The sequence below is a fragment of a genome, unplaced genomic scaffold, assembly GCF_019419815.1.
Source record: "Pyrus x bretschneideri cultivar Hongxiangsu unplaced genomic scaffold, Pyrus_bretschneideri_v1 Contig1, whole genome shotgun sequence".
NCBI lineage: Eukaryota > Viridiplantae > Streptophyta > Magnoliopsida > Rosales > Rosaceae > Pyrus > Pyrus x bretschneideri.
This window is the reverse complement of record NW_025999390.1, coordinates 7622040-7642255: the sequence shown is the minus strand read 5'-3', so window position 1 is coordinate 7642255 and position 20216 is coordinate 7622040. Positions and strand designations below refer to the sequence as shown.

Below are 20216 nucleotides of genomic sequence, written 5' to 3'. Positions count from 1 at the left end.
ACAAGGCATCCCCGTCGATGTGTCGAATAAAATACTTGGATGGAAACAACAATTCCTTAGTTAATTAGTCTCCGTTAACAATCACAATGTGATCAATTTACAAATAAAAGACAGAGTTCAAGTGCACAGGGTATACGAAACTATTGAACTACATTTATCAACCACAATATTGCTGATTACTTTTCTAGTTGAAGTCAGACACAACCACTTTTAGCAAACCAGTTGTCGGCGAAGACGGTTCGTAAATGTGGTACAAATAGCAGCACTTGCTTCTCATGAATAGTGATGGTATGCATTTACTGAAAGGCATAACCTTCTTGGGCACTAGCAGAAGCATGGAAACTTACATACTGCATGTCAATGAGAGTGCACGCAGTATCAAACATGAGCTTCGGGCCGATCCTTGCACTCTATAGTCACCATTGAATACCCTTTTCCTTACAACTCTCAATCCAAACCACCGTCTTCCTACTCTCCTACTCACTATCTAACCCCAACAGTGTCCTTTGGGAGCTTGCAAGCCCCAAAGTAAGGTCCATTAAAGTTCCTAAAGCAGGAGCTGGTGCAACCTGCGCTCCACATTAGTACGCATGGTGCCCTGATGAATATTGTACTTATTATCTTGGCCTCCTCCCATAAGCCCAGATGTCTTCACTTCTTGTTGGTATTTGGGTTATTTTCCGAACGGGCTGAGGGCGGTGGTGGCACGGAGGACGGTAATGAGGTGGTCTTCAACGGTGGCAAGGTGGTGGGAGCCATCGATTGTGCTGTCAGTTGATTGATCAGAGACTTGAGCAACACATGCCAGGCGGGCATTGTGGCTCCAGGCATGGCCTTCTACTTTGTTGCACTGGAGATCCGCCAGTGCGAGGTCTCCGAGAACAGACCCGGCGGTCTGTCCCGGTCATTTCAATGGTGGTGCGCTCGCTAGGGTTTACAATGGTGTGTTCAATGTTGGAATCCCACATCGATGGGTGCAAAAGAAAATAATGGGTTTAAATATGATTGTCCAACTCTAAGTTAATATCGAGGTCTTCTGTGATAAAATCTCACATGATAGATTGGGTAGATGATAAAATTAAGAACAGTAACGGTCCTAACAAATTAGGGCTGTAGTTGACATATCGCTTGGCCGACACGTTGAGAAGCCAAATGAGATTTATCAAGTTATCTTTGTTTCCCTTATTTCTTCTTCCAAGTTCATGCATTTCCACGTAGTTTCCTACGGTCTTCGATCACTTTTTGCGCATGGGAACCGTCAACTAACTGACTTACGTCAAAAAAAATCAGATCTTTGTTTCCCTTATTTCTTCTTCCAAGTTCATGCATATAGACTTAGTTAATTTCCACGTAGTTTCCTACGGTCTTCGATCCCTTTTTGCGCATGGGAACCGTCAACTAACTGACTCACGTCAAAAAAAATCAGGCAAAAATAACTCATTTTTGTCTTTTGATAAACTTTAAACTAGCTTATTCCAGAATAATACTAGTTATATACACGCGCTAATGAGATATCTCAACTAGATGTAACACGTTATTTGACAGTTATATATAGATGTTTACATGCGGTAGGCGCAAATATAGTTAACACACGTGACCAAATTATGTTGCAAGAATCTCTCATTTCCGCTTTTGATACACTTCAAGCTACCTCATTATCAAATAATATCACATTTGCCATCTATTATCCCAACTATTATCCGTCGTTTGTTTAATATGTATTTCTTTTCATCTAGCATCAACCCTAAGGCCTATGGTTTAAACATACTACTATACATTTGCGAATATGATATCCATAAATCAAATTTGCAGAAAATGTAGATAGTTGTAAAATGTGGTGAAGAATATTTGCATATTTGCGCCGTAATTACTAATTATATAGTTAATAACGTCTATAACTAAAGCACTTTTAACCAAAGTTGGGCTCATTTGGTAGTGCTTTAAAATGATTGAAAAAAAATTTAAATAAAATATTGTTGGGATTCCAAAGTACCTTAAAGTGCTTCCTAAGAGAAGCATCAGTTATTGTTACTACTTCAAAGTCAAAGTAGGTTTTTTTTTTTTTTTTTTTTTAAAAGGTACATTAAAGTTCCTAAAGCAGGAGCTGGTGCAACCTGCGCTCCACCATTATAACGCATGTGCCCCTGATGATATGTACTATATATCTTGGCCCCTCCCAAGTAAGCCGATGTCTTACTTCGTGTTGGTATTTGGGGTGTATTTTCCGAACGGCTGAGGGCGGTGGTGGCACGGAGGCGGTAATGAGGTGGGTCTTCAACGGTGGCAAGTGGGTGGGAGCCCTCGATGCGCTGTCATTGTTGATCAGAGACTTGAGCAACACATGCCAGGCGATTGTGGCTCCAGGCGAGGGCCTTCTACTTGTGCACGGAGATCCGCCAGTGCGAGGCTCTCCGAAAACATACCCGGCGGATCTAGTACCCGGTCATTTCAATGGTGGTGCGCTCGCTAGGGTTTACAATGGTGTGTTCAATGTTGGAATCCCGGGTGCAAAAGAAAATAATGAGTTTAAATATGATTGTTCAACTCTAACTAATATCGAGGTCTTCTGTGATAAAATCTTACATGATAGATTGGGCAGATGATAAAATTAAGAACAGTATCGGTTCGAACAAATTAGGGCTGTTGTTGGCATATCGCTTGGCCGACACGTTGAGAAGCCAAATGAGATTTTATCAAGTCATCTTTGTTTCCCTTATTTCTTCTTCCAAGTTCATGCATATAGACTTAGTTAATTTCCACGTAGTTTCCTACGGTCTTCGATCCCTTTTTGCGCATGGGAACCGTCAAATAACCGGCTCACGTCAAAAAAAATCAGGCAAAAATAACTCATTTTTGTCTTTTGATAAACTTTAAACTAGCTTATTCCAGGATAATACTAGTTATATACACGCGCTAATGAGATATCTCAACTAGATGTAACACGTTATTTGACAGTTATATATAGATGTTTACATGCAGTAGGCGCAAATATAGTTGACACACGTAACCAAATTATGTTGCAAGAATCTCTCATTTCCGCTTTTGATACACTTCAAGCTACCTCATTATCAGATAATATCACATTTGCCATCTATTATCCCAACTATTATCCGTCGTTTGTTTAATATGTATTTCTTTTCATCTAGCATCAACCCTAAGGCCTATGGTTTAAACATACTACTATACATTTGCGAATATGATATCCATAAATCAAATTTGCAGAAAATGTAGATAGTTGCAAAATGTGGTGAAGAATATTTGCATATTTGCGCCGTAATTACTAATTATATAGTTAATAACGTCTATAACTAAAGCACTTTTAACCAAAGTTGGACTTGTTTGGTAGTGCTTTTAAATGATTGAAAAAACTTTTAAATAAAATATTTTTGGGTTCCAAAAGTACTTAAAGTGCTTCCTAGAAGAAGCATCAGTTATGTTCTACTTCCAGAAGCAAAGTGTTTTTTTTTTTTTTTTTTTTTAAGGATCCACTTCCATTACTAAGGATTGGTTCCAAAAACATTTTCACCAAAAACGTTCAATCATTTTAAAAGCACTTCCAAACGAATTATTAACTAGCCGTAATTAACCAAATTTTCTAATGAAGGTACCCTAATTTATCTACCTTTTGATCATTGTGGGAAACTTGTCTTACTAATTTGTCTACCTTTCAAACCTGTTTCCTAACCCTCACAGTACGCTAGCAATTTGGTCAAAATAAGGCAATTCGAAACCATAGCCGCTGATTACTGACGTTTTGATGGAATACTAAGTCTCAAAAAATTTAAGATATAAATTAGTTACAAATAAACTACAATATATTAGAGAGAGAGAGAGAGAGAGAGACTTGTTGAGAGACTTCATTCTAAAATAGCCTAAAAGCGCTTCTAGATCATAAAAGAAATTGCTTCAGAAGCATTGAAACACTTTTGACAATTTCTGGAAGAGTAATAATATTTGGATCAGTTCATCATATTCGGTTATCAGTTATCTTGCAGTCATAAATTAGTTTGAATTTTTTATTTAAAATTGAAACACAAACAATGAAAACTGACGCACGATGTACGATAAATGACTAAGATAAATTGATCCTTAAGATCCTCACAAAGAGAATCCAAAGAAGATCTTTATCCGAAATATTTGAACGCATATTTCTGATTACATTCCTAATGGAAGTTGACCTTACTTATGCATGTCAGACCTTGGAACATGGTCCGGTTCAGTCGGCCTAGCCTGCAATCGAGAACCGAACTAAATATTTGATTACTTCAAGTTCCATCAGTTTTGTTCAACTCCGAAAAGAGAGAAACTAATAAGAGGAATGTTTACCCAAAAAAATGAAAAAGGGAAACTAAGAGGAAAAAATAAACGAGGAAGAGGTGAGAGGGAAGAAGTGAAAATAAGAGGTAGGAAGGGAGAACATAGGAAGAGATCAACAGCGTATAAATCCACAAGTATTAGAAAATGATCGCCAATGTATTTAGTAAACGTATTAGAAAGTGATCAACAACATAATCAGTAAATGTGACTATCACTATTCTAGCAAAAACGCTTGCAAAGAGATGGATAAACCAGTTGATTTGCCTAAACAGAACTGCACCACGTCCAGAGAGAGAGAGAGAGAGAGAGAGAGAGAGAGAGCTTGGGAAAATAGATTGAACATCGGAATATCAAAAAATTTAAGGGGAGCAAAAGCCTGTAATTGACTTCAAGGGGAGCAAAATGGGGGCAAATGAGGGAGTATTGGCATTTGCAACTGTATTGGATTCTCTTCCTCACTTTTACTTAAACGCTAAACCTAGCTTTTATCATCTTATTCCTTTTTTTTTCCTTTTTCTTTCTCTTTTCAACTCGGTTCCAACAGTTCAAACAGCCTAAATGTCATAAAACCGACTCCAAAAATAGCAGTTTCACCCGATTCCGCTGGGCCAACCAATGCTGACATTGGCACAAAAGAGAGCTACGAGTCTAGGACCCAGGCATCTACGAATGGTTGAACCATGGTCCAACATTACCATTCACATGCCCATTGCTGTGGATTCCGACACCATTTGGGATGAGCGAAGGAGGCATTCCAACGGTCATCTGGGGTGGCGTTGAAGGATATAAGCCATGATTGTGTTGGAGAGCGTGAGGGCTCACAAGAGGACTGCCGGATGGACTGCCTTTACGCTGCTGCTGAAGGGTATGGATCTGCCTGAGGCCTTCTTCATGGATGCGTGAAAGTGTTTCCAACTCCTTCATTGATAGAGCTTCCAAACCCGCCCCATACAGAGGAGCATGTCGGGACATTTCTTCCTGAAGTGATGCCTCAAGGGTGTGAATATATTGCTACATGAGATAAGGAGACGCATTAATCAAACAACAGTCTGGTATTATCCCAAATAGAAGATAAACCAAATATGAAACTTAATAAGCACCGAAGCTAGCTGCTTCTGGTGATATACAAATAATTAGGAGAAGGGAATATTAAGGTGATCATGAAAAAGAAAATGAAGGGAAAAAAAAGAGCATTGGCTATTTTGAGGGCAAAAACCTGGCAGGCCTGCAATTTTGATTCCATCCCATCAATATACGCCTCACACAGAGCAACCTGCTCTTCTTTCTCCCGTTTCTCTCCTTCTGTTTGCCCCACTGTTTGTGTCAATCGCCGTACTTCATCTTCGAGAGACTGTCGAATTTCCTCTCGGGTTACATTCTCTGTGGCATACCGTTTAAGTTCTTCATCAAATCTTTTACGTGCACCTTCAGCGCTCTTCAACCTTTCAGCAAGAGCATTTTTCTCCTTCACCAATTTCTGTCACATTCATCCATTGCAGTTAGAAAAGGGTATGTCTTGGTAGAAAAGCAAAAGACAAAAACATCAAATCAAGAAATTATCATAAACAAGGGTCAATCCAAATGTCATCAAATAATTACGCCTACTAATATTTTCTGTGAGTTCAAAATGAATGAATACTCGCAAGACTTTGGCATGAAAAACATTTAAACATGCAGCTTCCATAGATGAAATCCCTATTGCACGATCCAAAATCACGATTCATATCAAGATGTCAACTCAAATGGCATGCAGACAAAAAATGAGCCCATAACATAATAAAAACAAATATATGCTGAAAAATTAAAAGCTAAACCCAACTTCTGAAGCATCAAATAACCTGATATGAGAAAGAGAAAGCCTTTTGAGAAACTATTAAATACAGAAGAACACCTGCTTGAATAAAAGGCTGTGAGGTCATTTGAGATGACAAGACAAAAAAGCAAATTTGATACCTTCAATTCATCACGTTTTCGAGACTTCAATTGAGAGAGTTGTGTCTCTGCATCATGAAGGCGATCCTGAAGCACTTTCCTCTCTGTAGTGAGCTTTCTGATTTCATCATCTCGCTCAGAGCGGTGCCACTCAAGCTGACTCTCAACTTCTTGTATTTGTTCGGATAGTTCCTTCTTTTCTCGAGCAAAGCGATCAATCTCAGCCTTCATTTCAGACTGCCACATCATGACATGCATCAATTCTAATATTCTCCGGAAAAGAATAAACAAGATGCAATAATCGTAGCCATATCACCTAAGACAACAAGTACCTTAAGACGAGTGTTAGTGGCCTCAGATTCACTCAGTTTTTGCGATATAACAGCTTTTTCTTTAACCATAGTAGCATTTTCGGCTTTCTTTTCTTCACGCATGCGAATTATTTCATCTTCACTAGCACATAACTGGTGCCACAGAGCAGCACGATCAACATTTGCAAGTTCAGCAACCTCCCGCATCATACTCAAAACTGGTCTGATAATTTCTTGTTCTTCAGAAGCCAGCATCACCAAGATATCCAAATCTAGATCAACTTCACGGTTACTATCTGTAGTGCTAGTGGCTCGATCTACAAGTCTCTTTAGCATTCTCCCTCGATAAGTCTCGTCAGCATACCATTTCAATAATAATGTATACAGCATCTTCACAAATCCCTTAACACAATGATCTCTAGAGAGGGCCAATGCCTCAGCAAGACCAAGAACTGAAGTAAAATCGTCTCGTTGGACTCTCAGCTGTTCATTGGCATCTCCCTCTGCTGCAACATCGGTCTGCTGAAAATTATCCCCAACAAATCTACCATCAAGATTCAATCTTTGAGCAAGGCGCCTTTCCAAAACCATGGCCACAGAATGAGCCACAATGGCACCACGAGCTACAGCTCTCTCAAATGTTTGAGAGGCTTCAACTGCCAAACAAGGTATGGATAACATCTCAATCAAGATGTAAATGTCAGAAAAGAGACAACTCGAGCGGAAAGCCTGCTCATCCACCGGATGAAACCGTTCAGAAATCGGTCCATGTTCACCAAACAAGAAAAGACCAGAATTCAATGTCGAGCAAGTGTCACTAAATTCATCATCACAATCAATATCTCTAAGTATGGTTTCAGCAACATCTCCCCAGCTATTTACAGTTCTACTCAAAAATTCAAGAACACAAGGAGAAATGTTGACACCCAAATTCTTTAGCCTAACACGGACAGATCTGACCTACAATAGAGAACAAAGAAGGTTACGCATACGAAGAGAAAGGAATGCAAAAGTAAATACAATAATATAAGTGGATTTTTTTTTTCCTTAGAATAATGTAGTTAGGTAATTATTCAATCAAGAATACGTTATACACATACGGCTTCGGGGAGGTGTTGGCACTGGGATGCAGCTTTAAATATAAAATCTATGGTTGCAACAAGAGGCTCATCATTTGAATCCAGCAAAAACTCAAAAGATTGAGATAAAACTCGTTCCCACACTTCACTGCCACAGTCCAGTTGACTCAGAGCATCAAAAACCTGAGAATTACAATAAAGATAACTTAAAAGAAGAACAATGTAGCAATAGACTTGTGCAAAGGTGCACATGCTAGCTAGATTGCTTTCCATAATATATGTAAGATGCTTTGTATTAAATAGATATAAAAACACATCTGGAGAAAGCAAAATATCTTTGAACGACAATAAGTAAATAAATCTTACAGGTGTCCGCAAAGCAGGTTCTGCATCTGGCTTTTGAAGTCGTTCTATAAGTGCAAAAGCAGCAAGTGGATGCTCTGAGTGCTCAACCAACTTGGGCACCAAAGCAACAAGATCAGACTGCAAATGCTTTGGCGCTTTATCCAGTACAAGAGCGATCTTTTGTGCCGACTGAGGCCGACGTCTTGGTTCAGGACAGCCTTGTGGAACAGCTCCATCTAGAGCTCGCAACGAGTTTACAATCAATCCTAAGAGCTCCTCTGATTGCTCTGGCCACTTGGTCTGAAATTCAATTTGTTAAAACAGGTCAGTACTATCACTTAAGCTGCATATCAAATACTAGATCAACAATGTAATGCACCTTTGAGCGAAGGGTCACATTTTCCAACACCCCGGCAGATGTTTCTGGAGGACAAATTGGTTTTCCAGGAACAGTTTTTCTAGGTACACCAATCCCAGTCACGTCAGAGCTTTGAACAGCCGAAGAGCTGCTGCTAGTTTCATCAGCGCCAGTATCCAATCTTTCACATACAGATTCTGTAGCTCCATTTTCTCTATCGGGTTGCAACAGACTAGCAGCTCCGCTTCCATCTGGAGACTTTGAGTTTGTATCAGACAAGTCACCATTAGAAGTCCCTTCTGTAGGTTGGCAACACTCAACCATAATGTCCAAAAGTAAATCAATGATAGCCTGCTGCAGAACTTTGACTCCCATAAGCAAATTCATCAAACTAGGGGAAGATTCATCATTCTTTTTGACCTTCATCCCATCACTGCTACCAGAAAGCTTGGTCGGAAGAAGCAGGCGTTTTACTTTAGCAGGGTCATCAAGATAAACACGGAGCCCAGTCAGAAAACCAGCAATAGCACCAGCATCCATCAGAAGTTTTTCTCGTAAAGTGACCTGTGGCTGTGAAGGATTATCTCCGTATGTGAGGTGAAATCCAGCTCTAGAAAGTAGGTTTCTAAAGATATCTTCTTCATCACCACCAATTCCTTCACTGTCTTCAGAATCAACAAGCTCATCAGGATCTGTTGTCAATGCATCCTGATCATCCTCCGAAGCAAAAACCTGACAGGCAAAATGCATACCAATAGGCAACCACCATAAAAGAGTAGAAGGGGAAGACCATTCTTAGTCAAATTGTATTGCTACAGTGGCAAGCTAAAAGATAGTGAGACGTATAAACTGACTGCTTAAGTTAAATGGAAATTTTATTGCTCAAGGCAGAGACATTAACAAGGTTAAAACAAAAGGAAAACTAATGAAAGGGGTTTGAAAACTTTGAGTTTTAACGATAAGGACAAAATAAAGGTAAAGTGAATAGTACCAGGATTGACTTTTTACTGTAAAAATGTGGTTTTTCGTTAAAGTGAACAGTACCATGAGCTTTTCGTTAAAACTCCCTAAAACAAATGTACCCTTGTTCTAAATTAAATGTTACGCCGACAGATGAAGCAGGCAAACTAACATCAACCATCCCATGATAACAACATAAATATATCTCAAACCATGTTAGAGAAGACGTGTAAAAATTAAAGAACCAAACAAATCTTCCCAGAAAATTAAAAAAATCGGTATCAGCACTTAAGAATCAACAAACTTGAACATCAGACAGACAGTATAAATACAACCATGATTAGCAGGCTGTCTATAACTGAAATATGCATGTAAACACTAACCTCGAGATCTGAAAACTCAAACCAAGGACAGCAGTCCAATATTTCGCAAACAAAAACAACAGTATCACGAACAAGAAACCCTGCATCTGCTTCCAACATATCCGACACCTTCATGAATTGTAAAACAGAATTGTTCCAAGTCTTTGTACATATAGATGACTCCTTCCACACAGTTTTAGCAGGGTTCTTTTGATTCACAACAGCCATCCTGTATCTAACCCAAAAGTTTTTATCCAGATCACTACCAACTGACTGGTCACTCTCCAAATAAATACATATGGTGTCAAAGGACTCATATACACCTGCATCACGGAAAACAAATGTCAGTAAAATTAAGAAATGCAAACAAATGAGACCACCTTTTTAGTGGAGAATATGTGTGACTGCTGCATACCAATTCGAAGTTCACATCCACCAGCTTGGAAGAATTTGCTAAAGATTTTTCGGGTCTCCATTATTTCCTTAAAAGACAGGAAATTCTCCACCTTCCAGGTGAAGGAACTTCTTTTTCCGTTCTTATCAATCTGCGAACCAGCACTGCTTGACTCAGTATCCTGATCAGTAAACTCTTGCATTATTGATGTCTCTTTCAATATAAGGACCTCCGCTGAGAATACAACAGTGTCCAGAATAAGAAACCCTGAATCTTGATCAAAGAGACTAGTAAGCGTCACAAATTCACGCCAGCCCCAGTCCTTTGCAGCTTTGGAGTAGCGATTCTGAGACTCCTTCGTGACAGACTTCTCCTCCATCCTCTGGTTAACAACAGACAAACGATGGCTCACAAAACAACTCCAGTCACTAGAAGTGTTCCGTGAATCAGTAACTTCCAGAAACACTGAAAGGTGGCATGGTGGTTGAGACTGCCCTGATACCACAAAAAATATGGAAAATTTTCATCAGTTCACTCTCTGAGGCACAAGCTGGATAGGTTTTATGTTGTCTACCACATTAACAAAATTTTATCATTCCACCATATGGCATTTCAAACATTTCATGACATCCACAATCCTAAGAACTAAATAAGCATGCCTCAGCATAGCTCAAGTAACATCGAGGCTTCGAGCACAACGATCAGAGTAGCAGAGTATAAACAATATATGCAAATTATGGTGGTTTATGCTATCTTAGATAGCATTAATACATACCATATTTGCAGTGGCCCATGATGCCAAGTAACTACAGATGCAGCTCCATACGTTCAAGTGGTGGGATAATAGGGAAGGACATGTAAAATCATTTTCAAATAGGATGAATAAGGTACTACTAATCCTCAAATATCTGTATGAGATTGTATCACATGGTTTCATAGCTTTGCAACATATTAATTCACAAAAAGAAAGAGTTATTGATTGTTACAACAAATTATTGAGAATAAAACAGAGAATTCTCTTGTGCAATAGTGCAATAGCGAAGCATACCTCGGGGATAAACAATGAGCCGACAGTCCCGATTTCCAATCTGAAACCTCCTGCTCTTAATGCAAAGACCCGTTATCTTCCTCTTCTTTAAAAGATCCTTCAACCTAGTGAAGTTGTCAATCCTCCAATTGAATTTCCCCATGTGACCATCCAACTTCCTTGCCCCACTACCACTCCTCCCCATAATTAATCCTCCATTCTTCGAAAAGCTACTAAATTCCTTTATCACATGAAACGATGTACTAAACACCGCAGTATCATCCAATAAAAACCCCGACTCAGTCCCAACAAAATCTGACATCTTCATATAATCATTCCACCCCAAACTAGTGTTATCCCCACTCTTATTATCAGCAGCAAACCTCCCATACGAGTCCCTATGCATGTGATTAGTCCCAGGCTTCTGGTTCAACACCGACATTCGAAACAAACACCAACAACTCCTATCAGACAACACAACCGTCTTGTCCGTGTCCTTGCTCTCCAAACACATTGACAAAAACTCCACGCCGTTCACCGAGCTCTGGTACACACTAATCCTCAAATTACACTCTCCAGCAGGAAACACCGGGCTCATTATCTTCTGAGTCTTAATCATCTCCTTAAACAAACTAAAGTTTTGAACTTTCCAAGTGAACTTGCCACTCAACACATCAGAAACCGGTCCGGCCACCGCAGAACCTGACATCATCGAGCCGATGGACGATTGGAGCTCATTGTTATTGTTATTACTATCTCGCGTAAAATTAACGGACTCATTCAATATCAAGATGTCGGCGGTAATCAAAACGGAGTCCGTATTGAACAAATAACCTAATTTCGAATCAAAGACAGTAGAAGAAGGCGTAAAATCGCACCAACCGTGAGATTTCTTCTTGCTCGAGAACCGATGCCAAGAATCGCGATGAATGGTCTTAGAATCGTCGGCGAGGTTGACGATGGCGAGCCGATAACTCGCGAAGCAGTCCCATTTGGACGACGAGGTGCCCCGCGGGTCCATGATTTGGAGGTATATCGAGATGTACCCCGGCAGCGCCTGTGAGTCACCCTTAGGGTATATTAGCAACCGGCAATCGTATCCCCCTACCTCGAAGTACTTGCTCCACAGTGCCCTAGCCTTGATTCTCGGAAAATTCTGGACCGTCCATCGGCAGACCGTCGAGTACTCGCCCCGCCGATCGACGGTCACGCTCTCCTGTGCCCCCCCGCCGTCCCTGGACCCCACGGAAAGGTCCTCCGGCGCCGCCGCCGGTATCGACGGAAGCTTTTCGGAGGCTCCCGAATTCGGCGATGAGGTGGCGGGCTGCGAATGGTCCGCCGAAGTGGATGCGGCGGAGGAGGACGACGACGACGACGACGATACCGCCTCGCACGATGATGAGCTCTGCTGCTGCTTCATTAGGGGTTTCGTTTCGTTTCGTTTCGTTCGCGTTTCTCTCTCTCCTCACTCTCTGGTTTTTGTATTATTTATTTTTATTTTTGATCAATTTTAGGGAGGAGGAGAGAATGGTGTGTGTGGTGAGCGCCTTGAGAGGGTACAAAAAGAAGAGGAAGAAGGGAGGGCACTTTGGACACAAAGCGGCGCATTGTAGTTAACCTGCGCCGTCCCTCTGCTTCCCTCTGCTTCTCTCTACCCTTTTTGTATTTTTTTTTAATTTATTTCTTTTTTCCTAATTTTTTGCCTCTCTAAGGTTTGGCTAGTTGTGATCCTCTACGTCCAAGTTTCATTTCGCTACGTTAGAAGACCGTTGATCTGGTGGCTATTGCACGTGCGATGGGGCCCACGTGGGTCATGGGGCCAATCGGGGGCTATGACTGCACGTGCTTCGGGAAGATCCGCTGCTGCCCGGGGCTGTTTTTTCTTTTCCAGCTGCATGGGGCCACGTCATCGTTTCTAATACTTTTTGGACCGTTAATATACTCTTGGATTTTGCCTTTTTTTTTAGCTTTATTTTCACTACTTGAGAATTTGGTGCGACGACCTTTTATGTTTATTTATTATCGAAAATGTTATTTTCAATCCAACACAAAAAATTTGTTTTTTTTTTTTAACAAATATCTCATTAATTGATAAAGGGGCATTTTAAATACATATCATTTCTTCAAAAATAAAAATAAAAATCATGAAAAATTCAATTTCAAAAAGATTCTTGCAAACCATATCTAAAACTATTATTATAAAGTATCACTAATCGCCAAGTAAGGAGTAAACATCAAAGCACTTGTCTAAATTCATCGAGAACCGCTACGACTACACAAATTAATAAAATTATTAAACTTTGAGTCACAGAAGATAAAAAAAAAAAAATTGTTAACAAAACTAAAAACAAATCCTCATATATACTTTTTTGTTTGATTATATTGAACTAAAATGTTAAACATAAAAAGGTAAAAAAGACCTCCCATATTTTTTTGGTCAAATAAAAAAAGACCTTTCATCGTCCCATGTCTTTCGTCACACACTGATGTCTGCCTGTTGACTCTCCTCATCTTCGACCAGTGCATATGGTGAAGGCATTGGACAGGCGTAAGAAGAAATTTTCCCTTTCATATTTTGTATTGTATTTATGAATTTTGTTACGTTCTAATCTCAATATTACATTTATGAATTTTGTTACATTCCAATCTTGATACACGCTAAGGATCAATACTTGACCATCCTATGAACCGCTTGAAAATCAAACCAAGACCAAAAAGACAATCAAACTAAACTATTTGTTCAGTTTCGATTTTGATAGTTCAAAAACATAACCAAATAAGATATAAATTAATATTTTTGTTTATTTATGTTGGGTATATTCAAAGCCCAATTATAAGTCTACTATTAACCCAAAGGCTAAGTAAACCCAACTTTAGGCCCAAATATGTTAAAAGCCTTATTCCTTAGATTTTTTTTTTCACCTTTTCATTTGTAGGTTAGAAAAATATATATTAAAAAAATTGAACCAAATTGAACCGAATCAAATCAAATAATAATTTTGATTTGGATTTCAGTTTTCTCAAAAAGTCTAATCGAATGAAACCGAACCCATCTTTTCATCGCACAAATGTGAGACAAAAAATTGAATATGAAAAGCTGAAAATTGACAAATTTCAAGTGGGAAAATGAAAATATACAAAAGCATACAAATTTTGAAATGAATAAAAAGCCCTAGTTGCGCTAAAAATAAAACCCTGGGGAGAGATAAATAATATAAAATAATACTAGGTAGATTAAATTTTAGATCAAATATACTAATTATGTGATGTGTCACCAATAAGAGTTGATTTCTCTAGCATTACTCAACAGTATAAGAAAATATTTTTGCTCAACATCATAAACTATCGTGTATGTTCACCAAAATCATATGCATAATTATTTGCCACATGTTCTTTCACTTAACATTGGTTAAATTTTTTTTTTAAATTGAAAAAATAACATTTAATGCAAAAGTTAACTAGAGCTACGTGAAAGGACACGTGACAAATTTTAGGTGTATAATGCGTGTACATACTTATGGTGGTGAGCAAAAATGCTTCCACAATATAATAGTGTTTCAGCCACGTGTCAGCGCACAGGGTCGGTAGATTTGTGAAAGCTCTGTAATCCCAAGTGTGACTCGCACATTTCCTTCACCAGCATCTAACTCGGAGCCCTGACTCAGCCCCAATTCCTCCGAGTCTCTGACAGTTGATTTCCCGCCTCGCCGAGTCCGACCCGGTAAACCACTGTAAGATCGCCTAAATTCTCACTCTATTACTCTGATTTTCTGTGTGTTTAGCATTTAGCCATGAGATTAAGTGGATCGTTTTGACCTTGGACTTGGATTATTATAACTGTTTGGATGCCGAGAAAAGTTGGGAACGTGAAAGAAAGTTAAATTGTGTGTTTAATCTGTATGTGAGGGTTAGATTAAGAAAATTCAACGGCAAAGAGCGGCTTTCAAGTTCTTTAGTTCTTAATTTTGGGGTTGTCGATTGTGCATTTGTCTGTGAAATTGTGAGTTTGTAAGGATTTTTGTTTTTTTATAGGAAAACTATAATTTGCTCAAGGTGTGATATTTCAGCACTGCCTACTAAAGTTACACGTTTTGATACAATCACCATCTCGATGGTCAGATGGTGAGTGTGTATATATTCACATAATTATATCTGGTCGTCGAGATGGTGATTGCATTAAATACAGAGTAGAGTCAAATCTGATAATTTCACTCTTTTACAATTTTGATTTTACTACTGAGTTTACAAAAATGGATGTTTTAAGATTTTTGTGTTGTATGCAAAATAGATTATGGTTTCTATGGTGGCCTTTTGGCAACTGGGTAGTGTTACTTTTCAGTGATTCCGTCGTGCTTAGCTTGAAAAGGGAGGAGGGTTGTGTTCGGCACGACGGAATCCTAACAGAACCCTTCTCCCTTTTGTTGTTATATCACATTTGTGTTAGACATGGATCCTGAAAACAAAAATTTCATCACATTTTTGTTGTTGTATAGGCAGCTGGGCGCTCTGCCGGTATTTGACGAAGATGTTTTCTTTAGGTTTAATGGTGCCTAAAAAGATTATGCTTTTATGATTGTGATTTCAGATGGAAGAAGTTTCTCTCAACACCGAGCCAGTCTTTGACGAAGGGGATGACTATGAATTGGAGGGAGATTTTACCGAGCATGATCATGGAACTGGGGAAACAAACAGAAAAAAGGACCCCGGAGAACCTACGGTGGGTTTGGAGTTCGATTCATTTGATGAAGCATATGATTTTTACAATCTCTATGGTAAACAACAGGGCTTTGGCATCAGAGTAAGCAATTCATGGTTCAGATCAAAGAAAAAAGAGCGGTATCGAGCAAAGCTAAGCTGCAGCAGTGCAGGTTTCAAGAAAAAGAGTGAAGCCAATAATCCAAGACCCGAAACAAGAACTGGTTGTCCTGCAATGGTCATTATCAGGCTGGTGGACTCCAAAAGGTGGAGAATAGTCGAATTAGAGCTTGAACACAATCATCAGGTGAGTCCACAAATCAAAAGGTTTTACAAGTCGCATAAGAAAATGATTCTTGCTGCCAAAAGTGCTCAACCGCCCCCAGAGCCCGTTACAGAAGTTCATACTATCAAGCTGTATCGAACACCTGTTATGGACGTTGGGTGCAGTGGATACTCAAATTTTAGTGAAACTGAAGGTTTGAATTCGACTGATCTCGCTAAGCACTTGGAACTTAAAGAAGGAGACACTCATGCAGTTTATAACTACTTTTGTCGAATGAAACTGACGAACCCTAATTTCTATTATTTAATGGATCTTGACGACGATGGACGCCTGAGGAATGTGTTTTGGGCTGATGCCAGGTCCAGGGCTGCATATGGCTACTTCTGCGACACGGTCGCAGTAGATACAACATGCTTGGCAAACAAATACGAAATCCCCCTGATTTCATTTGTTGGCGTAAATCACCATGGACAATCGGTTTTGTTGGGCTGCGGCTTCCTTGGGCAAGAGTTGGAGGAAAATTTTGTTTGGATGCTCAAGGCATGGCTCAAATGCATGCTAGGGCGCCCTCCACAAGTTTTCATTACTGATCAATGTAAGCCCTTGCAAAGTGCAGTGTCTGAGGTTATCCCGAACGCTCGCCATTGCTATTGTTTGTGGTATATCATGCAGAGAGTTCCAGAGAAATTGGGAGGACTGAGGGGATACGACGAAATCAAGAGACAATTGCACAAAGCAGTCTATAATTCCTTGAAGATAGCTGAGTTTGAAACTTCATGGGCAGAAATGATCAAGCGGCACGAACTAGGGGATAATAGATGGCTTCAAACATTGTACGAAGATCGGCAGATGTGGGTTCCGGTGTACTTAAAAGACACATTTCTTGCAGGAATGATCCCTATCCGAGAACATGAGAGCTCGACTGCATTTTTTGATGGTTATGTGCATAAGCATACGTCTTTCAAGGAATTTGTCGATAAGTACGATCTAGCTCTACATCGGAAGCGCATGAAAGAGGTGGCAGCGGATGTGGAGTCGAGGAGTTCAAGCTTTGAACTAAGAACGAGATGTAATTTCGAGGAACAGCTACGTAAGGTGTATACGAAGGAAATTTTCAGGAGGTTCCAGTTGGAGGTTGAGGGCATGTACGCCTGCTTCAACACAAGACAGGTGAATGTGACTGGGTCTATACTAACCTACATAGTCAAGGAACGGGTTGAAGTTGAAGGAAACGAGAAGGAAGTCCGATGCTACGAGGTTTTGTACGAATCAGCACAAGTTGATATACGATGCATCTGCAGTTTGTTCAACAACAAAGGTTATCTATGCAGGCATGCATTGAACGTTCTTAATTACAACGGCGTAGAAGAAGTCCCGTCGCGCTATATTCTGCCACGGTGGAGTAAAGATTTCAAGTGCAGGTATCTTCTCCATCACAGCTCGAGTGATATAGACGCGTATAACCCAGTGTACTGGTATAAGCATCTCTATAAACTTGCCCTTCCCGTTGCGGAAGAAGGGGCACAATCGGAAGAAAATTATAAGACTACCTTACTAGCATTGGAGGAGTTATTAAACAAGTTTCATCTTGTAGAGGATAACCAAGTGTAACAAAGAACGGTATATGATAGTACTGTATACAAATATCCTCTTGAAAGATGACTCTGCTGCTTCTTTTGAACTGCATTCATACGCTCACTCACTCCTACACACACAAACTTGGGCAATACCAGAGCAGTTAGGGAGTCTTTCTAGTGCCTGCGGCAATTGCTATTTTGTAGTGTATATAATGTGCAAAATAGGCAAAACCCATGAGTTTCACAAAGTTATGTTTTGCTGATGAACACGAACTAAGCTCTTCGGTCTATTAATCAAAATCACAATACAAGAAACAACTAGATAAAATATGACCAGCCATAAATATAATAAACTCATCAAGCTATGTTTCAAGAAACACACAACCTAGCGGCCAAAAGATAAACAAGAAAATACAACCTGAACCAGTTCAAAACTCCCACAGGCTACACACACAAATGAGCGATTTGAAATCACATAAACACAAGAATCTGACAACTTACGTCTGTGGAAGTTTAAATAGAAGAATCCCATATACCCAGAAGAGGAAGAAAACGAAGTAAAAGCACGTTCCAATTTCACTTGTTTGTCATGCTCACTACTTCAAGCAGGAGGGTAGTGCGAGGCCATGGCAAACGAAAGCCAGCACAACATAAATTACTACTAGCACAAGGAATATCAATGCAACCCTGCAAGATTCAAAGCACTTGGTAAGTGGGGGCAGACAAATAATGCATTTACATGAATGAAAATACTCTTGCCATAAAATTTACGATAAACTGAGGTTTGAATATATAGTCAAATTGACTTGGCAGTCAAGCAATCTAATATAAAACATTACCATTACACAAAAGTATAAAACGCTGTTGCTAGACAATATAACACAAGCTGTGGTATCTTTACATAGCTGAATTGACAGTCTAGTCTAGCAACATAATATTCCATACTGACAGACATAAAAACATCACTGTTGCATAAAACACTCGTGCCAGACAATCTAGCACAAACTGTGGGTTGAATACGTAGTTGAATTGACAGTCTAGCAACGTAACATGTTGGACACACTAGCTTTGTAACTTTACCATTACATAAAACACTCTTGCCAGATAATCAAACACAAACTGTGGTTTGAATACGTAGATGAACTCACAGTTTAGTAATGTGACCGTCTGACATGAAAACGTAACCCATTGCATAAAGTACATACAACTCTTTAAATCATAGGATGAAAAGAAAAGAAAAATTGATAATTTCGACGTTTCTGTAGCTATTGAATTGAGCTTTGAGTTTAGAAAACATACGTGAGCTTAACATTTTTCCACCACACACTGGTTCTGAATCGGCGAGCTTGCTTTCTGAACCGGAAGGTATTGTCTTGCATATTAGCAGTTTTATCAACCAGCAACTCCAAGCGATCCCCTCTATCCAAAACTTTGTCAATGTTCTCAATCATCACATTTCGCACCTACAAATCCGAAAACTCAATAAGAAATCAAACCACAATCGATAAGAAAAAGAATGAACAAACTGGATCCACATTCCACGATTAAACTTGGTCAATTGGTGACAAAATTGACATCTTTCTACCTGGCTCATTTCGCCTTTGAGTCGATTGATCCTATCGGCATTAGGATCATTGGAGTAATACTCCATCTGCTGGCTCAAAACCCTAGAAAACTCATCGTTCATGCCGTAAGCCTGAGCCGAATGAACAGCGCGGCCGTAGGTCCTCACGAATCTCTGGTGGATGTCCTCCAGAAAAGCGAAGGGCATTCTCCCTGCACCAAAAATCGAACAAAATAAAAAAAATTGAAAATTGGGGGAGGGAAACTGTGCGAAATTGTGAATTGGGTCAAACAAACGACGACGTACGGGCAGCGGTCTCGTCGGCCATACAGAGGACGGTGAGGCCATCGGTGCGCTTGACGTGGAAGATGTAGCGATCTTGAGAGTAGGAGACGTGGGTGTCGCTGTCGCCGGGGATTTTCTCGAGGATTTGTCTGGAGATTGTGCTCGCGTTCGTCGCCGTGCCGCTGAACTCCGCTAGCACCACCGATCCCCGTGCTACCAGCGCGTACAGTATCGCCATCTCCCCGCCACCACAACCACCGCCAAGATCAGCTCAAATCTTTCTCTCTCTCTCTCTCTCTCTCTCTCTCTCTCTCTCTCTCTCTCTCTCTCTCTCTAAGCAATTACGGGAAGCTACCGACGGCAACCGACTCTCTCTTTCTTCTCGGTAAGATTAGCTCAAATCAGCCATTTTTGGTGTTCAAAAATCGAAAATGAAAGGTTTCACTCTCTCGCTTTCTCTCTCCATCGCCCTGTTAAGTCGCTTTCTCTCTCTGTCGCTCTGTTAACTCTGTTTTATTTTTTATTTTATTTTATTTGGCAGAAATTGCTGAAATTGTGGATTATTGAATTATTCATAAAACGGAATATACAGCAAATGACATGTGGACTATTGATTGATTGAAATATAAATCAACGGTTTAAAGTCATCTGAAAAAGATTTGCTAAACATAGTAGTTGTAGTTTTCATTCTTACGTGGATAATTCAGTACCGTTAGTGAGTTGT

General features: G+C 39.8%; 3 protein-coding genes across 4 annotated transcripts; 1 reads left to right on the top strand and 2 right to left on the bottom strand.

Annotated features, from left to right (window-relative positions):
- Positions 1-4639: 4639 nt before the first annotated feature.
- Positions 4640-12505, bottom strand: LOC103937920. The gene is made up of 10 exons (XM_048582991.1): positions 11107-12505; positions 10080-10553; positions 9686-9987; positions 8364-9074; positions 8006-8284; positions 7661-7822; positions 6582-7520; positions 6271-6486; positions 5534-5794; positions 4640-5328 (listed from the first exon to the last, which is right to left on the bottom strand). Exons 1-10 carry the CDS (start codon positions 12503-12505, stop codon positions 4981-4983), a joined length of 5091 nt encoding a protein of 1696 aa, XP_048438948.1. The 3' UTR covers positions 4640-4980.
- Positions 12506-14658: 2153 nt separating this feature from the next.
- On the top strand, positions 14659-17725 carry LOC103946720 (protein FAR1-RELATED SEQUENCE 6-like). 2 transcript variants are annotated; one of them, XM_009357494.2, is made up of 2 exons: positions 14659-14816; positions 15671-17725. In XM_009357494.2, the coding sequence occupies exon 2, from the start codon at positions 15671-15673 to the stop codon at positions 17675-17677; it is 2007 nt and encodes a 668-aa protein (XP_009355769.2). In that variant the 5' UTR covers positions 14659-14816; the 3' UTR covers positions 17678-17725. The 2 variants fall into 2 exon arrangements, with proteins under 2 accessions (XP_009355769.2, XP_009355770.2); XM_009357495.2 differs by having other exon boundaries at positions 14664-14806.
- A 237-nt stretch (positions 17726-17962) lies between these two features.
- LOC103937921 (vesicle-associated membrane protein 711) lies at positions 17963-20004 on the bottom strand. The gene is made up of 4 exons (XM_009347901.3): positions 19514-20004; positions 19229-19419; positions 18943-19106; positions 17963-18330 (listed from the first exon to the last, which is right to left on the bottom strand). Exons 1-4 carry the CDS (start codon positions 19728-19730, stop codon positions 18240-18242), a joined length of 663 nt encoding a protein of 220 aa, XP_009346176.1. The 5' UTR covers positions 19731-20004; the 3' UTR covers positions 17963-18239.
- Between the last annotated feature and the right edge of the window lie 212 nt (positions 20005-20216).